Source organism: Thalassophryne amazonica, chromosome 14, assembly GCF_902500255.1.
Source record: "Thalassophryne amazonica chromosome 14, fThaAma1.1, whole genome shotgun sequence".
Taxonomy (NCBI): domain Eukaryota; kingdom Metazoa; phylum Chordata; class Actinopteri; order Batrachoidiformes; family Batrachoididae; genus Thalassophryne; species Thalassophryne amazonica.
Genome location: NC_047116.1, coordinates 63321140 through 63341323, shown reverse-complemented (window position 1 = coordinate 63341323; position 20184 = coordinate 63321140). Strand labels below are relative to the sequence as shown.

At 42.5% G+C, this 20184-nt stretch overlaps 1 protein-coding gene across 1 annotated transcript in view; it reads right to left on the bottom strand.

Annotated features, from left to right (window-relative positions):
- The window catches only part of lrp1bb (low density lipoprotein receptor-related protein 1Bb), a 1555752-nt gene that overhangs the window by 919264 nt on the left and 616304 nt on the right, over positions 1–20184 (bottom strand). The window contains exons 9-10 of the mRNA XM_034186395.1: positions 12557–12749; positions 335–478 (exon numbers count right to left, since the gene is read on the bottom strand). Of these exons, the coding sequence (XP_034042286.1) occupies positions 335–478; positions 12557–12749 (337 nt within the window). The remainder of the gene's footprint in view (positions 1–334; positions 479–12556; positions 12750–20184) is intronic.

Genomic DNA, 20184 nt, shown 5'->3' with positions numbered 1-20184 from the left:
TTCTCATTAACACTGCAAAATTGCACTACGTTCACAGAATCATCCACCGTCTGCCACTGCAGATGGCAGCTACTTTGCTATAATGACAATATGATGGTTATTCTGTTGTCAACATGTGAATGCAACATAATTTTCATCACCTCTGAGGTCAGTGGTGACAGCTTATGAGTATACGTGGATGGCAAAAAAAGGCAAGTATTTTGCACAGATTCTCATTTGGATAGTTTGCAAACTTGATCTGATCTCCATGAATCAACTAATTATGGTGATTTGAAACTTTGCAAAGCATAAGTGTAATTAGCCCCTGAAATTCAAAGCAAAAATGTATACTAACTTTTACATGTCTGTCCGTCAAAGCCCAGGCTGTATCCAGTACGACAACGGCAGGTTCTGGACTTGTAGCTGCCACTCAGAAGGCAGATGTGTGAACAGCCTCCTGGTTTTCCATAGGCATCCACCCCACATGCATGACTTCTGACTGTAGACAAAAAAAAGAAGAGACAGAGGAAACATTATGCATCAACTTATTGCCCAAAAAACAGACCCCAACTGGAGAGTCACATGTTGCACTACATTTTGACATGTTCAGTGATGAAAGTGAGGACTTTCTTGTAGCGAGTAGGAAGTACCACAGGGACAACCACAAACATCCATATGCAATGACCAAAGTCACCAGTGGGGTTTTTGAAATTCTGCATGCTCTGGGGTACATTCAGGGGCACTCTAGCAATCATATTCTGTCTGGTTTCTGATCAACAGAAAGTTTAATTTTACACCAAAAGTGACAAATATGAAAGAAATATGAAGCCTTATTGATCCTGTATTCGCACTGCAGTGTCAGTTAACACACTGAGCTGAAACATGAAATAACATCATATGATGATGAAGTGCAGTAATCACAAATGTAATCAACTAATACGATGCATATTCTTCTGAAATAGCCCATGCTATTATTATTATTATTATTATTATTTTCTTTTGTAATTTTACTTTTCAAACTTTTCCTTTTTGCTTTGTCAGTCTGCTACATACAATACACTCCTGTGCAGTTGGTGATGGAAATGCATATCACCATTAAAGTTACAAGAAGAAGACGGTGCTAACATCATGCTAACATAACAAACATAGGGATGAATAAACACGAGAGGGGACACTGAGCTTCTTTCTGCAATATTTTCCTCTGCCATCTTGTGAGAGTGATTGTCACAAGTGTGTGACCTAATGACAGTGACACCAGGATCCACAACGCAAACCAATACCAGTCAAATTCATTTACTGCATAATACCCACCATCTGTTGGTTATCACACATGCAAAACCAGAAATGTTACAGGTGTTACATTACATTCAATTAGCTGCTGCTGCTGATGAAACTCTTAAAGTCAACAAAAAGCACAACTTGCTTATTTGATCCTATGCCAACAAAACTGTTTAAGGACCTGTGGCCCACTCTTGGGCTGACTGTGCTGGAAATTATTATTTTTTCTTTAACTTCTGGATCTGTTCCTAAATGTTTCAAATCAGCAGTGATTAAACCATTACTTAAGAAACCTAATCTTGACCCTCGTGTATTGAAAAACTATCAGCCAATATCAAATCTATAATTTTGCTGTAAAATTCTGGAAAGAGTGGTGTCACAGCAGATTGTGGACTATCTTACTGAGAATAATATCTTTGAGCCACTGCAGTCTGCTTTTAGAAAATATCATTCCACAGAGACAGCTCTCAGTAAAGTGGTGAATGATCTTCTGTTTACAATGGATTCAGACACCACTGAGCACTGAGCACTGTTCTGTTGCTGTTAGATCTCAGTGCTGCATTTGATACCGTGGATCATCATATTCTACTTGATAGGCTGGAAAATCATTTTGGGATTACTGGGAGTGCCCTTGCATGGCTGACATCATACTTGACCAGTCGTTCTCACTGTGTTTTGTACAGTAACACTACCTCTAACCTTAGTGACATGAAATTTGGGGTTCCACAGTGATCCGTCTTAGGCCCCCTGCTTTTCTCCCTTTATATGAGGTCTGTTAAATACGGTGACGTGGAGCTGCCAGCCATATAAATATAATTTGACTCAGTAACATGTAATAACGTGAAAGGTTTCATGTTATAATGTGATATTTATTACGTTATAACGTGATATCTATCACGTTATTTCGTGATGCACAACTATCATGTTATTTCATGATATGGTATTTTCACGTTTTATTATGAAATTATCATGTTATTTCATGATAAGAAATTATCACGTTATTCCGAGATATGAATCTATCACGTTATTTCATAATATGAAATTATCACGTTATTTCGAATTATGACATTTTCATATTATTTTGTGATTAACATTTATCACGTTATTTCATGGTATTTTTACATTATAACGTGAAAACAATATGGTTTTACTTTTATACACAGCCATATACCTGTTCTGCTATTCTGCCAATAGAGGGCGCTAGAATACCAGTAAAGGGCGCTACTTATCTAAGGCTGTTTGCCTTTTTTTTTTACTCTGATTATAGTGAAAACAAATAGCAAAAGTATTGGCTCATGCTTTTTATTGATCCTTAAATCCCCCTACATCACAGACGAGCCATGTTCCTTGACTGAACCTGGGAAGTGTTGAAGCGCTGAATTACCTGAATAGCCTACATATCATGAAATAACATGATAAATGCTTAACACGAAATAACATGATAGTTGCATATCTCAGAATAACGTGATATTTTCTTATCTCAGAATAACGTGATAGTTGCATATCTCGGAATAACGTGATAGTTGCATATCATGAAATAACATGATAGTTTCTTATCTCGGAATAATGTGATAATTTCATATCACGAAATAACGTGATAATTTCTTGTTATAACCTGATAATTTCTCGTTATAAATAGCGCATCATGAAATAACTACATGATACTGAGACAAATATATATTAGGGCTTGGCAGCTCAGAGTTTCCGTAGTTAGAAAACTATCCGAACTTTTTATTTTTTTTTTAAACTATATGGATTTGAATCATGTGCGCTTGCATCAGCCAAGCTTGAACCTTCGTGCGCATGCGTGAGTTTTTTTACGCCTGTAGGTTGCATCATTCGCCTGTGGGCAGGCTTTGAGTGAGCACTGGCACACCCCCCTTGTCGGATTTTCATTGTCAGGGAAATGGCTGAGCGATTGGAGCAACGCTGAATCAAATTTTTCCAGAAACTGTGAGAGACAGCCAGGTGGAAACCATTCGGAAGATTCAGACGGCTTTCGGTGAGGATACTCTCGGCATCACACAGATTAAGGAGCATTATAACCAGATTAAAGACGGCCCGCAGCGGCAGAGGGTGCGACGCGCTCCGAGCGGCCATCGACAGGATGAAACGACCAGATCATTTCCAAAGTGAAGGCTGTGTTGATCCGGGACGTTGTCTGACTACCAGAGAAATTGCAGATGAGGTGTACATCAGCACTTTTGCGGCACATTCCACTGTTACACGAGATTTTGTAATGAAAGATGTGCAGAGGAATTAGCGCATTGGGACGGAGCCGTAATGGCGCACAACAAAAAGCATGTCCGTGTTGGAAGTCTCACAGGACAAGTTGTGACATTCCCAGCTGTTACACAATTTCTCGGACACTCACTCTACTGAAAAGCCACCGAAAGCTGTCTGAATCTTCCTAATGTTTTCCAACACGGAGCTTTCTCGTATCATTCCCCTGTTCTGTGGAATGATCTCCCTGCGTCAATAAAACAATCAGATTCTGTGGAGACTTTCAAGTCCAGACTTAAGACACACTTATTTTCTCTTTTGTATGGCTAGCATAGTGGTATAGTTTTGTTTTACGCTTTTTACTCTTTTAATTCATTTTATTAGGAAACGGAGTGGGCCGCGGCCTCAACTTCACCTAAATTCTGGGTCTTTTGGTGAAACTTAGGGCTAGTGGCCGACAATCACCTTAGTATTTGTTCTGTTTTTCTTGTTGATTAATGCTGGCAAATTATACAGTATTTCTCATCTTTCTGGTGCCTGATTATGTTTTTTTTTCTTTATGTTTAAGATGCAGCTCCATCCAGAGATGGGAGTTGTATTTGTGCTGGCGACCCTCCTGTCCTGTGCACCAACAGCATTTCCTGTATATTCATTTTGTGAATTGTTCTGTGAATTGTTCTGTAATTTATGTCTGTAGCTTAGCCCAAGCAGAGGGTCACCCCTTTGAGTGACAAGGAGCAACACTGTTCTGATGTGGTGCAATATAAATAAAAATAAATAAATAAAAAAGTCAGGAATCACAATTGAATTGAATTACAGTTCAAAGGGGACAATTTTGAATATATGTGTCAAAGTGCCACATACATATATAAGATGGTGCTGTTGAAGCAGCAGCCTGTTACTTCAGCTCTACTCCCTCTTTTCCTACTTTTCCTACTTATTTGTTTTTATTTGCAGTGGGTGGAACCCTGTGCAAGCATGCACATGGGAAACCCACTTTTGTTACTCTTGTGATTATTTTTATGATGGTCTCTGTATTTTACGAAGAAGAGCGGGGAAATCCCTTTGTCTCCAGTTACGGACATTCCATTGTTTACCCGGGATCAGCTGCTTGGACTAAGAGACTCAATGCACAGTGGGCCAGGTCCCCGCTATGCTGAGCACCCGGATGTACCTGCAGACATTCGGAAGAAACGTAGGGGCTGCAGGGGCGGCTGGACAAAGCGGAGAAGGACTTATATTCCGTCTGTGGTCATGGGGAATGTAAGATCTCTCCACAACAAGACCAAGGAGCTATCAGAGGCTGCATAAAGACTGCAGTCTCATGTGCTTCACGGAGACGTGGTTGGATTAACATGTACCGGACTTTTTAATTAACATGGACGGCTTCACACTCATCCGCGTGGACAGGACGCTGGCGGAGAGCGGAAAAAAGAGGGGGGGGGGGGGTCGCCGTTTATGTGAACGAGAAATGGTGCAGCGGGACTCATATTCACTTCGAGAAGCAGATCTGCTCCTCGGACATGGAGCTACTCGCGGTGAGCATGAGGCCGTAGTATCTCCCACGGGAGTTTGGAAGTGTGATTATGCTCTGCAGACTCTGCCGCTGCCTGTGAGCAGACTCACAGCACAGTCACGCGGCTGCTGATGCAACACCCACGAGCGCTCTTCCTCATCACCGGGGACTTTAATCATGCCTCCCTCTCCACCACCCTCCCCACATTCACCCAGTACGTCATGTGTAAAACCAGGGACAATAGAATACTGGACCTTTTTTACGCTAATGTGGAGGACGCTTACACCTCTACCCCCCTCCCCCCGCTGGGATGCTCTGATCACAATCTCGTCTATCTGCTCCCCCAATACACACCCAGAGTGAGAAGAGAACCAATACACAAAAGGTCAGTGAAACTCTGGACTGAAGAGGCCACTGAGAGGCTGAGAGACTGTTTCAGAACCACAGACTAGAGCATGTTTCAAAACTCTTATGGTGAAGACATCAACGGCCTGAACCAGTGTGTCACTGACTACGTGAACTTCTGTGTGGAGAGCACTGTGCCCACCCGGAGGGTATGGTGCTTTCCCAACAACCACCCCTGGGTGACTCCCGAGCTGAAGGCCCTGATGAACCAGAAGAGGAGGGCTTTCAACTCGGGAGACAGAGTGGAGCAGCGTAGAGTCCAACAGGAGCTCCAGTGGAAGATCCTTGCCAGCAGGACTGCAGATGGGATTCTCAGTTCGCAGAGGAGCTAAACAGCTACTTTAACCGTTTTGGCTCCTCCATGCCTGCTCCCCCCGCCTGGTCCCGGCCCCCCACATGTCTCCAGCAGCCAGCCCTCCAGTCCCTCTGACCCACCACATTCTACCCCCTGGTCACCTTCACCGCACCCCGGACCTCGTCCCTCCCCCCGCGACTGTATTCAGCACCAGTCCACCTCCCCACCTCAGCTCACACCCCTGCTCCCCCCTCCCCCTCCCACTGCACTGTAACTCCAACCGAGGTGAGAGGCCAGCTCCTGTGGCTGAAGCAGAGGGAAGCAGCAGGACCTGATGGGATCTCCCAGAGGCTACTGAGGACCTGTGCAGATGAGCTCTGTGAGATCCTCAGCCACATCTTCAACATGAGCCTCAGCCTGGGGGTGTTCCCCACCCTGTTGAAGACCTCCTGTGTGGTCCCGGTTCCCAAAATACCGCACGCCAAGGAACCGGCCCACTACACACCAGTTACCCTGACCTCCCACCTCATGAAGACCATGGAATGACTCATCCTGTTTCACCTCCGCACCATGGTGAGCAACACCCAGGACCCACTGCAGTTCGCCTACAGGCCCAACATCGGGGACGCTGTCATCTACCTACTGCAACAAGTGCTCACCCACCTGGAGACCAGTGGAAGCGCTGTGAGAGTCATGTTCTTTGATTTCTCCAGTGCTTTTAACACTATCAGATCGGCACTGCTGATGGGGAAACTGGAGGACGCAGGTGTCGATGGACACCTCGCTGCCTGGACCATCGACTACCTCACTGACCGTCCACAGTACGTGCGGTTGCGCGGCTGTCAGTCTGAGGTGGTAAGTTGCAGCACCGGAGCCCCCTAGGGCACCGTCCTCTCGCCTTTCCTCTTCACCCTCTACACCTCGGACTTCACCTACAACAGGGACAGCTGTCACATCCAGATGTTCTCTGATGACTCCGTCATTGTGGGTCGCGTGTCTGAGGGGAATGAGCTGGAGTAACGGTCGGTCATCACAGACTTCGTGGACTGGTGTGAGTGCAACCACTTGTGTCTCAACACCATTAAGATGAAGGAGATGGTAACTGACTTCAAGAGGAAACCACCACCTCATCCACCAGTGAACATCCAGGGGGAAGACATAAAGACTGTGGACAGTCTCAAATACCTGGGTGTTCACCTCAACAGCAAACTGGACTGGACTCACAACACCGACGCCCTGTACAAAAAAGGTCAGAGTCGCCTCCACCTCCTGAGGAGACTGAGATCCTTTGGAGTGAGCAGGCCTCTGACTCTGTTGTAGCCTGAGCTCTCCTCTATGCTGTCGTCTGTTGGGCCCCGGGCAGCACAGAGCGAGAGAGGAAGAGACTGAACAAGCTGGTCAGGACGTTCAGCTCTGTCCTGGGCTGTCCTCTGGAGTCTCTGGAGGAGGTGGCTGAGAGGAGGGTGTTAACCAAGCTCAAATCCATCATGAACAACTCCTCTCACCCTCTGCACCGGACTGTAGTGGAGCTGACCAGCTCGTTCAGTGACAGACTGAGGCAACCTCAGTGCAAGAAGGAATGATACCGCAGGTCTTTCCTCCTGCTGCTGTCAGGCTGTACAATAAAACTGTGAAATACCACATGCAATAATATGTCCACAAATCACTTGCAATATTATTATGTTCACATATCATGTGCAATAACAACTCGTTTATAAATCACCAGCACTAATGTCACCTTACCACATCTAAACAAAATTTCACATATTGTAAAGAAGATGCTCCTATCTCCCTTTCAATCCCAATCATGTTTATATATATGCATATGTATATGCGTATGTGTATAGGCATGTGTGTGCATATGGGTATGCATGTATGGGTGTATGTATATGTGTATATGCACATGTATACATATATATACATGTATATATGTATACATATATATGTATATAGGTATGTACGTGGGTGTGTATGTATATGTGTATATATATATATACATACGCACATATGTGAGTGTGTGTGTATATATACATATATATTCTATTTCTACCTTATTTCTTATGTCTTGTACTGTTACAAATATTATTATGATTGCTTATCCTTGCACACGCTGTTCGATGAACATTTTCCTCTACTTGCACCCACCTTGTGTGTTTTCTTAAGAGCTGACGTAACATGTGAATTTCTCCTCTGTGAGATCAATAAAGTTTATTATTGGTTCCATGTTATTAGTTTTATTTTCATTCATTCTCGATACCCACTTGCTCCAATTAGGGTCTCACGGGGACTGGACCTATCCCAGAAGTCATAGAGTGAGAGGCAGAGTACACCCTGGACAGGATGCCAGTCTGTTGCAGGGGCACACACACACACACACACACACACACACACACACACACACACACACACACACATCTATAGTAAATTTGTAGTGTCCTGTTCAGCTAACCAGCATGTCTTTGGAAGTGGGAGGAAGCTTGGAATCTATGTGAACACAGGGAAAACATGCAAACTCCACACAGGAAGGACCAGGTGGGAGGCAATCTCATGACCTTGTTGTTGTGACTCAACAGTGCTAACCACGAAGCCCTAATTCCATTTGAATCTGCTCATTGATAAAATGTATTTATCAATGAGCAGTTAAAGTTAATTATATTTTTGACAACATTTCTCACAGTAATGTACCAGCATTCAGCTGTATTCATAATAACTGAATTATCTGTGACTGACAGAAACAGACACCAGGTTAACTTAGTGCCAACTGTTGTTTGTCTCCAGGATGTTTAAAAAAACATTCTGTTCTATGAACACATAAACAAATCCACATAATAAAGAACAACAGCAATTCACAGACATGATCCTCTACCCAAGCATTTCTGTTGAATTTCTGAAAGCATGTTTTTGACATTGTGCGATGTCATTCAATCCCTCTCCCAAAATGGCAGCCTGAGCTACTCATTACTGGCAGTGGTGGGCACAGTTCTGCTAATCTGCTAACTGCTAATTATCAAAGCTAATGTTTTCATTATCAGATTAGCATTTCAGATAACTTTGAAAAAAAAAAAATCATTGGACCAATTATCTTCGAAAAGGTTTTAGAACGCTAACATATTTTTGCAGACGTGATGAACAAAGCTTAATACTTATAAACATTTATTACGTCTAAATTCAGTTGACTACCTACCTGTTAAATGTTTTGTAATAGATGTGGAGTTCTATTCTCTGCACACAGAGAAGAGCTGGTTCTAGAAGAAACCACTCTATCCTCTGTAGGCAAAGGAGAACTGGTCACAAAAAAAGCTCATTTCTTTTGACCCCATACTGATACGCTGGCAATATCACCCAAGTCATCCAGAGGCATACAGTTTTACAAGCATACAGGCAAACTAATTTCGGACAAGTTATTAACATCACATCTGAAGTTTTATAAACTGAAAATATGAGATATATGTTTTAATTTTAAAGTAATGCACTAATTACACTATGTAACACAATTTTTGTTCCTGGCTTCTAAGTGTTATATTTCAACTGCTTATGTCTAAAGTCTATGGAAAAATGACTACATTCAGCACAAACTTTGATTTTATTTTTTTTTTAACATTCTAGAAAGTTTCTAAACTTTCTAGAATTTCTAGATAATTCTGGAAACTTCTAGAAAATTATGGACAGTTATAGCAGTTAAAGAATATTCTAGAAGACTACTCAGTAGTAGTGAAGACGAATCGAGAATATTCTTGAAAGACAAATTTCAAAATATCATTGTCCTGATCAAAGAAGTAACGTTTCTGTGGAATAACAGCTATTTTCTATTTATTTAAGGCATAACAGGTTAGGAAAACACACTGTGTACCCAGGAACAAAATAAAAATAAAAATTTGTTACATAGTGTTATGAAGGTTTTAGTGTGGACATGCTGTATCCAGGTGCATTATGGGTAATCTCAGTACATTCATGACAGAAGAAATGCATTTGAGACACTCTGATCAGGCTCCACAAGGACAGCTGTCTGTCATCTTTGTTCCAGAGGAATATAATGTAATATAATAAGATGTCTGAAATTTAGTTTGCGTTCATTAAATTCCATGCATCGTAAAGGCAGCAGACACAGATTATCTGGAATTTTGTTTTGGCAAGTTTTCATGGTCTCTACTGTTATCTACTGGCCAGTAGTGTTCATGGCAGTATTTGCCCTAAGTACTGAGTGTCTGGGCACCAGTAGATGGCATTGTTCTATTTATTTGGACACCGGTTATATTAGACGGATGTTTAATTACAACTTGGCTTTGTTTTGCAAATGCCTGTTTTTTTTAGTATTTTGTAGTATTGTAAGTACTGTAAGTATTTTGACATATCCAAACTGATCCATGATATCTGGTATGTGATATATAGGCCCAACACCACAGTAGGAGAAACATGCCCATATCATGATGCTTGCACCACCATGCTTCACTGTCTTCACTGTGACTTGAATTCAGAGTTTGGGGGTCGTCTCATAAACTGTCTGCAGCCCTTGGACCCAAAAAGAACAATTTTACTCTCATCAGTCCACAAAATATTCCTCCATTTCTCTTTAGGCCAGTTGATGTGTTGTTTGGCAAATTGCAACCTCTTCTGCACATGTCTTTTATTTAACAGAGGGACTTTGCGGGGGATTCTTGCAACTAAATTAGTTTCACACAGGTAATTTACAGGTAACTCCAGACTGTCTTTGATCATCCTGGAGCTGATCAATGGGTGAGCCTTTGCCATTCTGGTTATTCTTCTATCCATTTTGATGGTTGTTTTCTGTTTTCTTCCACGTGTCTCTGGCTGTTTTGTCCATTTTAAAGCATTGGAGATCATTGTAGATGAACAGCGTATAATTTTTTGCACCTGCATATATGTTTTCCCCTCTCCAATCAACTTTTTAATTAAACTACGCTGTTCTTCTGAACATTGTCTTGAACGTCCCATTTTCCTCAGGCTTTCAAAGAGAAAAGCATGTTCAACAGGTGCTGGCTTCATCCTTAAATAGGGGACACCTGATTCACACCTGTTTGTTCCACAAAATTGACGAACTCACTGACTGAAAGCCACACTACTATTATTGTGAACACCCCCTTTTCTACTTTTTTTTTTTTTTTTTACTAATAGCCCAATTTCATAGCCTTAAGAGTGTGCATATCATGAATGCTTGGTCTTGTTGGATTTGTGAGAATCTACTGAATCTACTGGTACTTTGTTTCCCATGTAACAATAAGAAATATACTCAAAATCTGGATTCATCTTTTTAGTCACATAGTGCTACTATTATTCTGAACACTACTGTATATATATATATATATATATATATATATATATATATACGAGGGCTGTCAATAAAGTAACGGTCCTTTTTATTTTTTTCAAAAACTATATGGATTTCATTCATATGTTTTTACGTCAGACATGCTTGAACCCTCGTGCGCATGCGTGAGTTTTTCCACGCCTGTCGGTGACGTCATTCGCCTGTGAGCACTCCTTGTGGGAGGAGTCGTCCAGCCCTCGTCGGAATTCCTTTGTCTGAGAAGTTGCTGAGAGACTGGCGCGTTGTTTGATCAAAATTTTTTCTAAACCTGTGAGACACATCGAAGTGGACACGGTTCGAAAAATTAAGATGGTTTTCAGTGAAAATTTTAACAGCTGATGAGAGATTTTGAGGTGATTCTGTCGCTTTAAGGACTTTTCACGGTGCGAGACGTCGTGCAGCGCTCTCAGGCGGCGTCATCAGCCTGTTCAAGCTGAAAACCTCCACATTTCAGGCTCTATTGATCCAGGACGTCGTGAGAGAACAGAGAAGTTTCAGAAGAAGCCGGTTTCAGCATTTTATCCGGATATTCCACTGTTAAAGGAGATTTTTTTAATGAAAGACGTGCGGACGGATCCGCGCGTCGGGACGCAGCCAACGCGGTGCAGCGGCACAGGAAAAACACCTCCGTGTTGATAACCATTTGTAAAATCCAGGCAGCTTTTGATGGCTTTCAGTGGAGTGAGTATATGAGAAATTGTTTAACAGGCAGGACATGTTCCAACTTGTCCTTAAGGCTTTCAACAGAGGTGTTTTTCCTGTGGCGGAGCGTCGCGGCGGCTGCGTCCCGACGCGCGGACCCATCCGCACGTCTTTCATTAAAAAAATCTCCTTTAACAGTGGAATATCCGGATAAAATGCTGAAACCGACTTCTTGTGAAACTTCTCTGTTCTCTCACGACGTCCTGGATCAATAGAGCCTGAAATGTGGAGGTTTTCAGCTTGAACAGGCTGATGACGGCGCCTGAGAGCGCTGCACGACGTCTCGCACCGTGAAAAGTCCTTAAAGCGACAGAATCACCTCAAAATCTCTCATCAGTCGTTAAAATTTTCACTGAAAACCAGCTTAATTTTTCGAACCGTGTCCACTTCGATGTGTCTCACATGTTTAGAAAAAATTTTGATCAAACAAAGCGGCAGTCTCTCAGCAACTTCTCAGACAAAGGAATTCCGACGAGGGGCTGGACGACTCCTCCCACAAGGAGTGCTCACAGGCGAATGACGTCACCGACAGGCGTGGAAAAACTCACGCATGCGCACGAGGGTTCAAGCATGCCTGACGTAAAAACATATGAATGAAATCCATATAGTTTTTGAAAAAAATAAAAAGGACCGTAACTTTATTGACAGCCCTCGTATGTCAAGCAATGATAACTTGCAGTTACATTTCTCTTTTATGTTTGGAATGGTGGATAATTTCTGTAGATATTTTAACATTTATTTATATTGCTTCAAAAGAAAAAAAACAGATAGGCAGGAGTATCCTGAAAACTTTCACGTTTGCATGTTAACCAGTATGTAAAACATCCATTACCTTTTGGCTGAGTGAGTTTGTGGTAAACATGGACTCTTTTACAATTCCCCAGCGAGGCTAATATCCTGCTCTCTGCTGTAATGTTGAACCTGTGGATTTGCAGCAGCTCCACAACGGAAGTCCCTTTGTAACCGTCGGAGTGGGTAGCATAGAGGTAGTTCTCAAACACAGCTAATGCATAAATGTAGGATACCTGAAAAACAAAAAAGAAACACTTTCTTAAGTCGTCTTTGAAGCCAAATGCAACACAACAAAGAAATACATGAATAATAAACAAAATAAGTTGACCTTTATCTAAATATGCACCAAGACCACAGGGGATAAGAGGGTTGCAGATCTGTCTATGCATTTGGCAGCCCACAAAAGTCCAAACGTGGGCTCCTCTGGGATTCTACTGGCTCTGACACCACAGCCTCCATGCTACATTTAGCAGGCTGACACCCCCACACAGAGATATGGTTGGTTGAGCTGCGCTCACAGGAAGTACACCTGAGCTCAGTCCACCACATCGCAGCATTTAGAGCACAAAGAAACATGCACCAGAATAATAAAATAATGAATGAATAAACAAACCACTCAACCATTTCTGTCTCTCAATGGATGCAGCCTGGCCACACAGCTTTCACGAAAGAATTTTTCAAAGCAAGTGCCGTTTTATATTGTGTGCATTATCCTGTATTTTACCTTCTGCAAAAGTCATTTAAGCTGTCTGATACTTGCCACATCTGGGTAAAAGTGATGCCAAAATAAAGCCAGAACAGGAGGCCTTGCATATAAAAGTGTACATGTAAAACAGCACAAAAGCAGAAGTTTGCAAATCCTTGCTTTTCAGCAGGGTTGTAAAGCTGGCTGTACATATAGTTCTACCTTTTAATGATGAATTCTAGATGACAGAAAACTCCATGTCTGTAATTATGAATGACTCCATTTACTTTCCACCACACTCAGTCACTTCCCTCACTTTTGTTTTCTCACGCACTCATCTTCAATTGATTACTCCCAGCAGTCATAGGGTGTGAGGCAAGGTACACCCTGGACAGAGCGCCAATCTGTTGCAGGACTATGTATAGACAAACAAACACATTCACACCTGCATGCATGCCTATGGACAATTTCAAGTTTCCAATCCACCTAACCGGCATGTTGTTGGATGTTGAAGGAAGCTGGAGCACGCAGAGGGAATCCACGCAAAGAACATGCAAACTCCACACAGAAAGGCCACAAGTAGGAATTGATCCTACGACCTTCAACAGTCCTAACCACTTATCCACCGTGCTGCACGCTTTATTTTTCCTGTCATGACTAAATTCATTTCGAATTTTCTTCATGGGTTTGTGTGGCTGTATGACTCTGTTAATTGAGTTTTCAGAAAATAAAAGTTTACTTCTGTTAGTATACTTCAATATATACTCAACAAAAATATAAACGCAACACTTTTGGTTTTGCTCCCATTTTGTATGAGATGAACTCAAAGATCTAAAACTTTTTCCACATACACAATATCACCATTTCCCTCAAATATTGTTCACAAACCAGTCTAAATTTGTGATAGTGAGCACTTCTCCTTTGCTGAGATAATCCATCCCACCTCACAGGTGTGCCATATCAAGATGCTGATTAGACACCATGATTAGTGCACAGGTGTGCCTTAGACTGTCCACAATAAAAGGCCACTCTGAAAGGTGCAGTTTTATCACACAGCACAACGCCACAGATGTCGCAAGATTTGAGGGAGCGTGCAATTGGCATGCTGACAGCAGGAATGTCAACCAGAGCTGTTGCTCGTTTATTGAATGTTCATGTCTCTACCATAAGCCGTCTCCAAAGGTGTTTCAGAGAATTTGGCAGTACATCCAACCAGCCTCACAACCGCAGACCACGTGTAACCACACCAGCCCAGGACCTCCACATCCAGCATTTTCACCTCCAAGATCGTCTGAGACCAGCCACTCGGACAGCTGCTGAAACAATCGGTTTGCATAACCAAAGAATTTCTGCACAAACTGTCAGAAACTGTCTCAGGGAAGCTCATCTGCATGCTCGTCGTCTTCATCGGCGTCTCGACCTGACTCCAGTTCGTCGACGTAACCGACTTGAGTGGGCAAATGCTCACATTCGCTGGTGTTTGGCATGTTGGAGAGGTGTTCTTTTCACGGACGATGCAAAGGAGATGTGTTGCACTGCATGAGGCAAATGGTGGTCACACCAGATACTGACTGGTATCCCCCCCAATAAAACAAAACTGCACCTTTCAGAGTGGCCTTTTATTGTGGGCAGTCTAAGGCACACCTGTGCACTAATCATGGTGTCTAATCAGCATCTTGATATGGCACACCTGTGAGGTGGGATGGATTATCTCAGCAAAGGAGAAGTGCTCACTATCACAGATTTAGACTGGTTTGTGAACAATATTTGAGGGAAATGGTGATATTGTGTATGTGGAAAAAATTTTAGATCTTTGAGTTCATCTCATACAAAATGGGAGCAAAACCAAAAGTGTTGCGTTTATATTTTTGTTGAGTTGTATATTTTTATGTGGAAACAAAACCCGTCTTTCACTGACAGTCACACCTGCTCTAATTTCCATCACCATTCATTCAGGATCAACAAAGCACAGAGCAGGGATCAGACAGGTCGTTGGAAAGTTACGTACAAAAGATAACTTTGCTTTTCAATTCATCTAGTGTATCAAAGGTCACCAGATCTTAAAGATTATACTCTGATTATGCCCTTTTCATTTTAAAATATTTTGATTACATATGGGTCTAGGATTGGACTGGCCTGTTCAACAGAGTAAATGGAGTTCCTCTCTCCTGTAGTACAACTCAGGCTTTAAGTAGGAAAGACCCCCCCCCCCCACACACACACACACACACACATACTCAATACATTGTTTGGATGTGGAAGTATGTGCAAGTGCTGCTCATCCATGGATGCACCACACCATGGATGTAAACCAACCCAAGCAGACACCTGAGCCATCCCCACCTCTCAAAAGTAACGCACTACCTGCTGAAGGTAGGTGAAGTGTGCTCGACCACTTGGCCTTCTCCTGATGCTGGAGTCCTCAACATTGAGGAACCTCAAATCAATTCAAATAGCGTATTGCCCGTGGGGTCCCATGGGCTCTAGAATAACCAAAAAAAAAACACAAGCATAACAAATGGCAAATGTCAGCTTTCCCCAGTTTCTCCAGTATCAAGTTACACACATAGAGACAGATGTACACAGAGGCCACTTGGCTTTTAGAATAGAATAGAGCCTTTCCTGTTATTATGCATACAATCAAATTTGTGCTCTGCATTTAACACATCCTAATTACAATTAGACACAATCCAACCACTAGGAGCAGTGGGCAGCCACAGTCTGGGGCCCAGAGATCAACTTCAGGTGTACAGATGCTGCCTTGGTCAAGGGCAGAGAAAGTAGCAGAACCTAAAAAAGCATGTTTTTGGTTGGTGGAGGAAACCCACACAGACACAGGAAGAACATGCAAAGTCCACACAGAAAGGGCGGGAAGCGATCCAACAACTTTCTTGCTGTGAGGCACCAGTCCTAACCACTAACCCACTGTTCCACCATAAGAGCTACAACACCTGGTATTCCCAAGCAGTCTCCCATCCAAGTGCTAACCAGGCCTGACTCTGTTTAGCTTCCGAGTTTGGATGTTTTTCAGAGTGGTGTGGCCATAAGTGACTCTCGCCGTATCTCACTGTGTCTGAACACACACATGACAATTCATATGGGGGGCAATATGGCTGTTCTGGGTGTGGTCAAACATTTAGAACAATGAGCTACTTCAACAGACATATGAGAATTCACACAGGGTGCAACTTCTCACAGTGCTGCGGGGAAACCTCTTCTGTGGCAGCACTCAGCTGGGTCATCCACCAGATAGTTCTGATCCTGGACCCCAGCAACAACACCATCAAAGGGCTAAAAGAATCCAGTGAAACTACATCATTGTAATAGAGAAGCTTGAATCTTCGACTGGACTGGGTTGCTTGGCGCAAGGACATTTCGCTTCAAATCGCAGAAGTCCCAGAAACAAAGAGACCAGATAGATAGGAGACAGAGACAAGAAGAAGAGGATTGTCTCTCCCTTATGTAGCAGGAGTAGGGGAAAAACTACAGAGGATCTTCACACAGCACAAAATCCCAGTTTACTTTAAACCAGTTAACACCTAAGGACAGGATCCCTAGTTACAAACAGAGCAATGTAGTGTATTCTGTCAGATGCCAGGAAAACTGTAATGAACACTACATAGGTGAGACTAAGCAACCTTTACACAAAAGGCTATACCAGCACTGCAGAAAGGGCGCAAATGGACCTCAGTCTACAGTTCATCTCCACCTTAAAGACACTAACCACAGGTTTGAGGACAAGGAAGTTAAAATCTTAGCCAGAGAGAAGAAATGGTTTGAGAGAGGGGTCAAAGAGGCATTCTATGTGAAACGGTTGAAACCAAGTCTTAACCGGGGAGGGGGTCTGAGACACGCTTTGTCCCCTGTTTACAATGGGCTACTCAGGTCAAAGCAGTTTCAGTCTTTTGTTCATGGTAATGAGTCATTCACGTCATCAGGAGAGTCATCAAGGGAGCCATCAGGAGAGGCTTCCGTCCCATCATTAGGAGGGACAGCTGCCCGGTCATTAGGAGGGTGCTTACTAGAGCACAATAGGTGCTAACTGAGCTATTGTTTAGTCACCAGCCTATAGCAGTCGGCCTCTCGGTAGGAGGGGACTGGTTAGGTTTAAAACTCCAGCTTTTGTGGCTTCTGTTTTATTCTTCTCTACAAGAGTTAAGACAGAAGTCAGACTACCAGAACAAGAATTTTAGCTGAGGAAGCCTGTGCAATTTGAAGCGAAACGTCCTCGTGTCAAGCAACCCAGTCCAATTGAAGATGCAAGCTTCTCTACTATGGAAACCACCTGGACAACTGAGAGCCTACACAGATATATCATTGTAAATCGGTCCAAGATCTTTCACAGTTTTGCTTACTCAAACATGAGAAGTGGGGCAGGAGATCAAAGGCAGTATTTGAGGAGAGGATAGGTCACCATCTTGAAGAGAGCCCTCGGATACAAAGTCAGTAATGTTAAGGGTGCAACTTTAGACACCATGTCTGGGGCCCACTGCACTCTATTAGGAGGCAATTCAAGGCAAATGAAAAACAAAAATACAAAAATAAGGCTGAAAGGGGAAAGTTCACAGAATACCAAGACGTTAAAAATGACCTACAAAGAACATGGTCATTGAACTAAATAGATATAATACCAGTTGTGGTGGGGCAACAGGTCTTATGAAGAAGAACCTGAAGAATTACCATGAGGCAATCCCTGGCCAAATTCGTCCAGGGATTGCCTCAAGGTGCTTTCTGTTCGAGAAGCATCAGGCTAGTGGATGACGAGCACCTTAGTAATTTCTCTGCCTTCCTGTCATTTTACTGCTGATGAGTTATACCTTAGGTGTAGTTTTTTTTTTTCCTCCGACCAACTGATTCTGCTCTTTTTCTCTCTGTTCGTGGTATGGATGATGTCACATAGGATTGCTGGACTGACGGCTACAAACTGCAGGGCGCTGGACTGACTGTGAGATGCCAGGTAATGAAGCTGGTGATGCACACTGCAGTCTGCATTTGAAATGGACATTGTCACGGGAACAGGCCAACTCTATGAGTAATGTTGGATGACCCCTGCCTGTGGTGCAAATGCCTGCGTGAACTTCTCATCAAATGCATCTTCTTTTCTTTTTGTCATGTTAGGTTTGATTTCTTGTTTTCTGTTTCTTCAATTTTGTAAAATTTTGCAAAAACCTTGTAACTATTAGAATGGCCTACGTAGTGAGTCCCTTTGAATTTGGTCTGCTTGAGGTTTCTACCTCAATATCCTCATAAGGTTGAGACCAATCTTATCCGGTATCGGGATTGGCTCCTGAAACAGACGTAATTTATATATCAGAAAATACCGATCCATCTCAAGACTTTTTCTGATACCGGAGAAGAGCCACTGCTGTTGTTGGCTCTCTGCTTTGTTTGCTGCTGAGCGGGAGGAGGGGAGGTTTCTGAAGCCAAGCTGTTTGAGAGAGCTCTCTTCTGCAGTGTTCTAGTGGAAAATTTCTGCTTGGCTCTCGGGTTCAAATTGTCTGTTTGTCGAGCACGGATTTTCTGAAAAATGAACTGAATTGTTGTTGAAAATGTGTGCTAAAAAGTTAGTCACTTCACTGTCCCAAGGCTATAAAATGCCAGCTCAGCGTGCAGCTGAGGACAGCGAACAGAGATTTTGTCCGCTGAAAGGGAAAAAGTTTCCATTAAAATCCTGCGCGTGAGCCTCACTGATGATATATTTAGAATTTTAAGGTTTATTTTATAGTTGAAAGGCTTCGTGTTTCCAAAAAAGTTTGAAGTTTGCGCAGGACGAAAACATAGAGAGAGAGAAAAAGAGAGGCAGAGGGAAAGAGAAAGCAACCGAGACAGAGAAAGAGAGAGAGAGAGAGAGAGAGAGAGAGAGAGAGAGAGAGAGAGAGAGAGAGAGAGAGAGAGAGAGAGAACAAACAAGCGACAGAAAGGGAGGGAGAGAGGGAACTTAATTTTTAATTGCTTTGACAATGTAAACATGTTTCCTATATCAATAAAGCTCCATTGCAATTGAAGATTGAGAAGGAGAGATGGAGAGAGAGACAGACAGAGAGGGAGGGGGAGAGCAAGAAAGAGAAAGAGAGAGAGCAGAAGGTAGAGAGACAGAGAGGGGGGACAGAGAGAGGGAGAGAGATAGACAGAGAGGGAGAGAGAGAGGCATAGAGAGAGACAGAGAGAGGACTTCATTTTTACTCTGTAACACTTGCTTTTACAATGTAAACATATGTCTCTCATATCAATAAAGGTCCACTGAAATTGAAAATTGAGAAGGAGAGACAGACAGACAGAGAGAGAGAAAGACAGAGACAGAGAGAGACAGAGAGTGTTGTCTTTTCTCTTTATGTCTATAAAAATAAGGCTATAAAAGTCTATAAAAAAAAGTACTTAACTCTTTCACCAAAACATCAAATCTAGGCTTTCATCTTAGATACACCTTCTGAAAAAGTTCTAGCTCAACTTTCAGGTCTTCTTTTAAAGAAAATCCTCATATAAAACCGCCTGTGTACTTGCTCTAGGGGTTGGTAAGGTTAGACTTTACTTGTGTGAAGTGCCTTGAAGTAGATTTGTTTTAATTTGGTGCTATATAAATTAAAGTAAATTGAAATAAATTCAAATTAAGGGAGTAGTCACCATCTTGAAGAGAGCCCTCGGAGACAGCGCTACCAATTTAATGTGTAGATGATTTACCACCTCCTGCTGGAATAGCATGTGAGTCCACAATTTAATTAGCAACGTCCATCATTCACTGTTGTTATGTAATATCCATAATTTATCAAAAAATATTAGTCCTATCAACTTTCCGTTTGGTCAGCTCTCCCCAGTTTCTCTATGATCAAAGTTACACACACTCACAGGCATACACAGAGGACACTTGACTTTTAATATATAGATGATTTATCACCACATTCTGGAATGGCGTGTGTGTCCAGAATTGAAATAATGCCCATTGTTCAATCAATTCAATCAATTTTATTTATATAGCGCCAAATCAC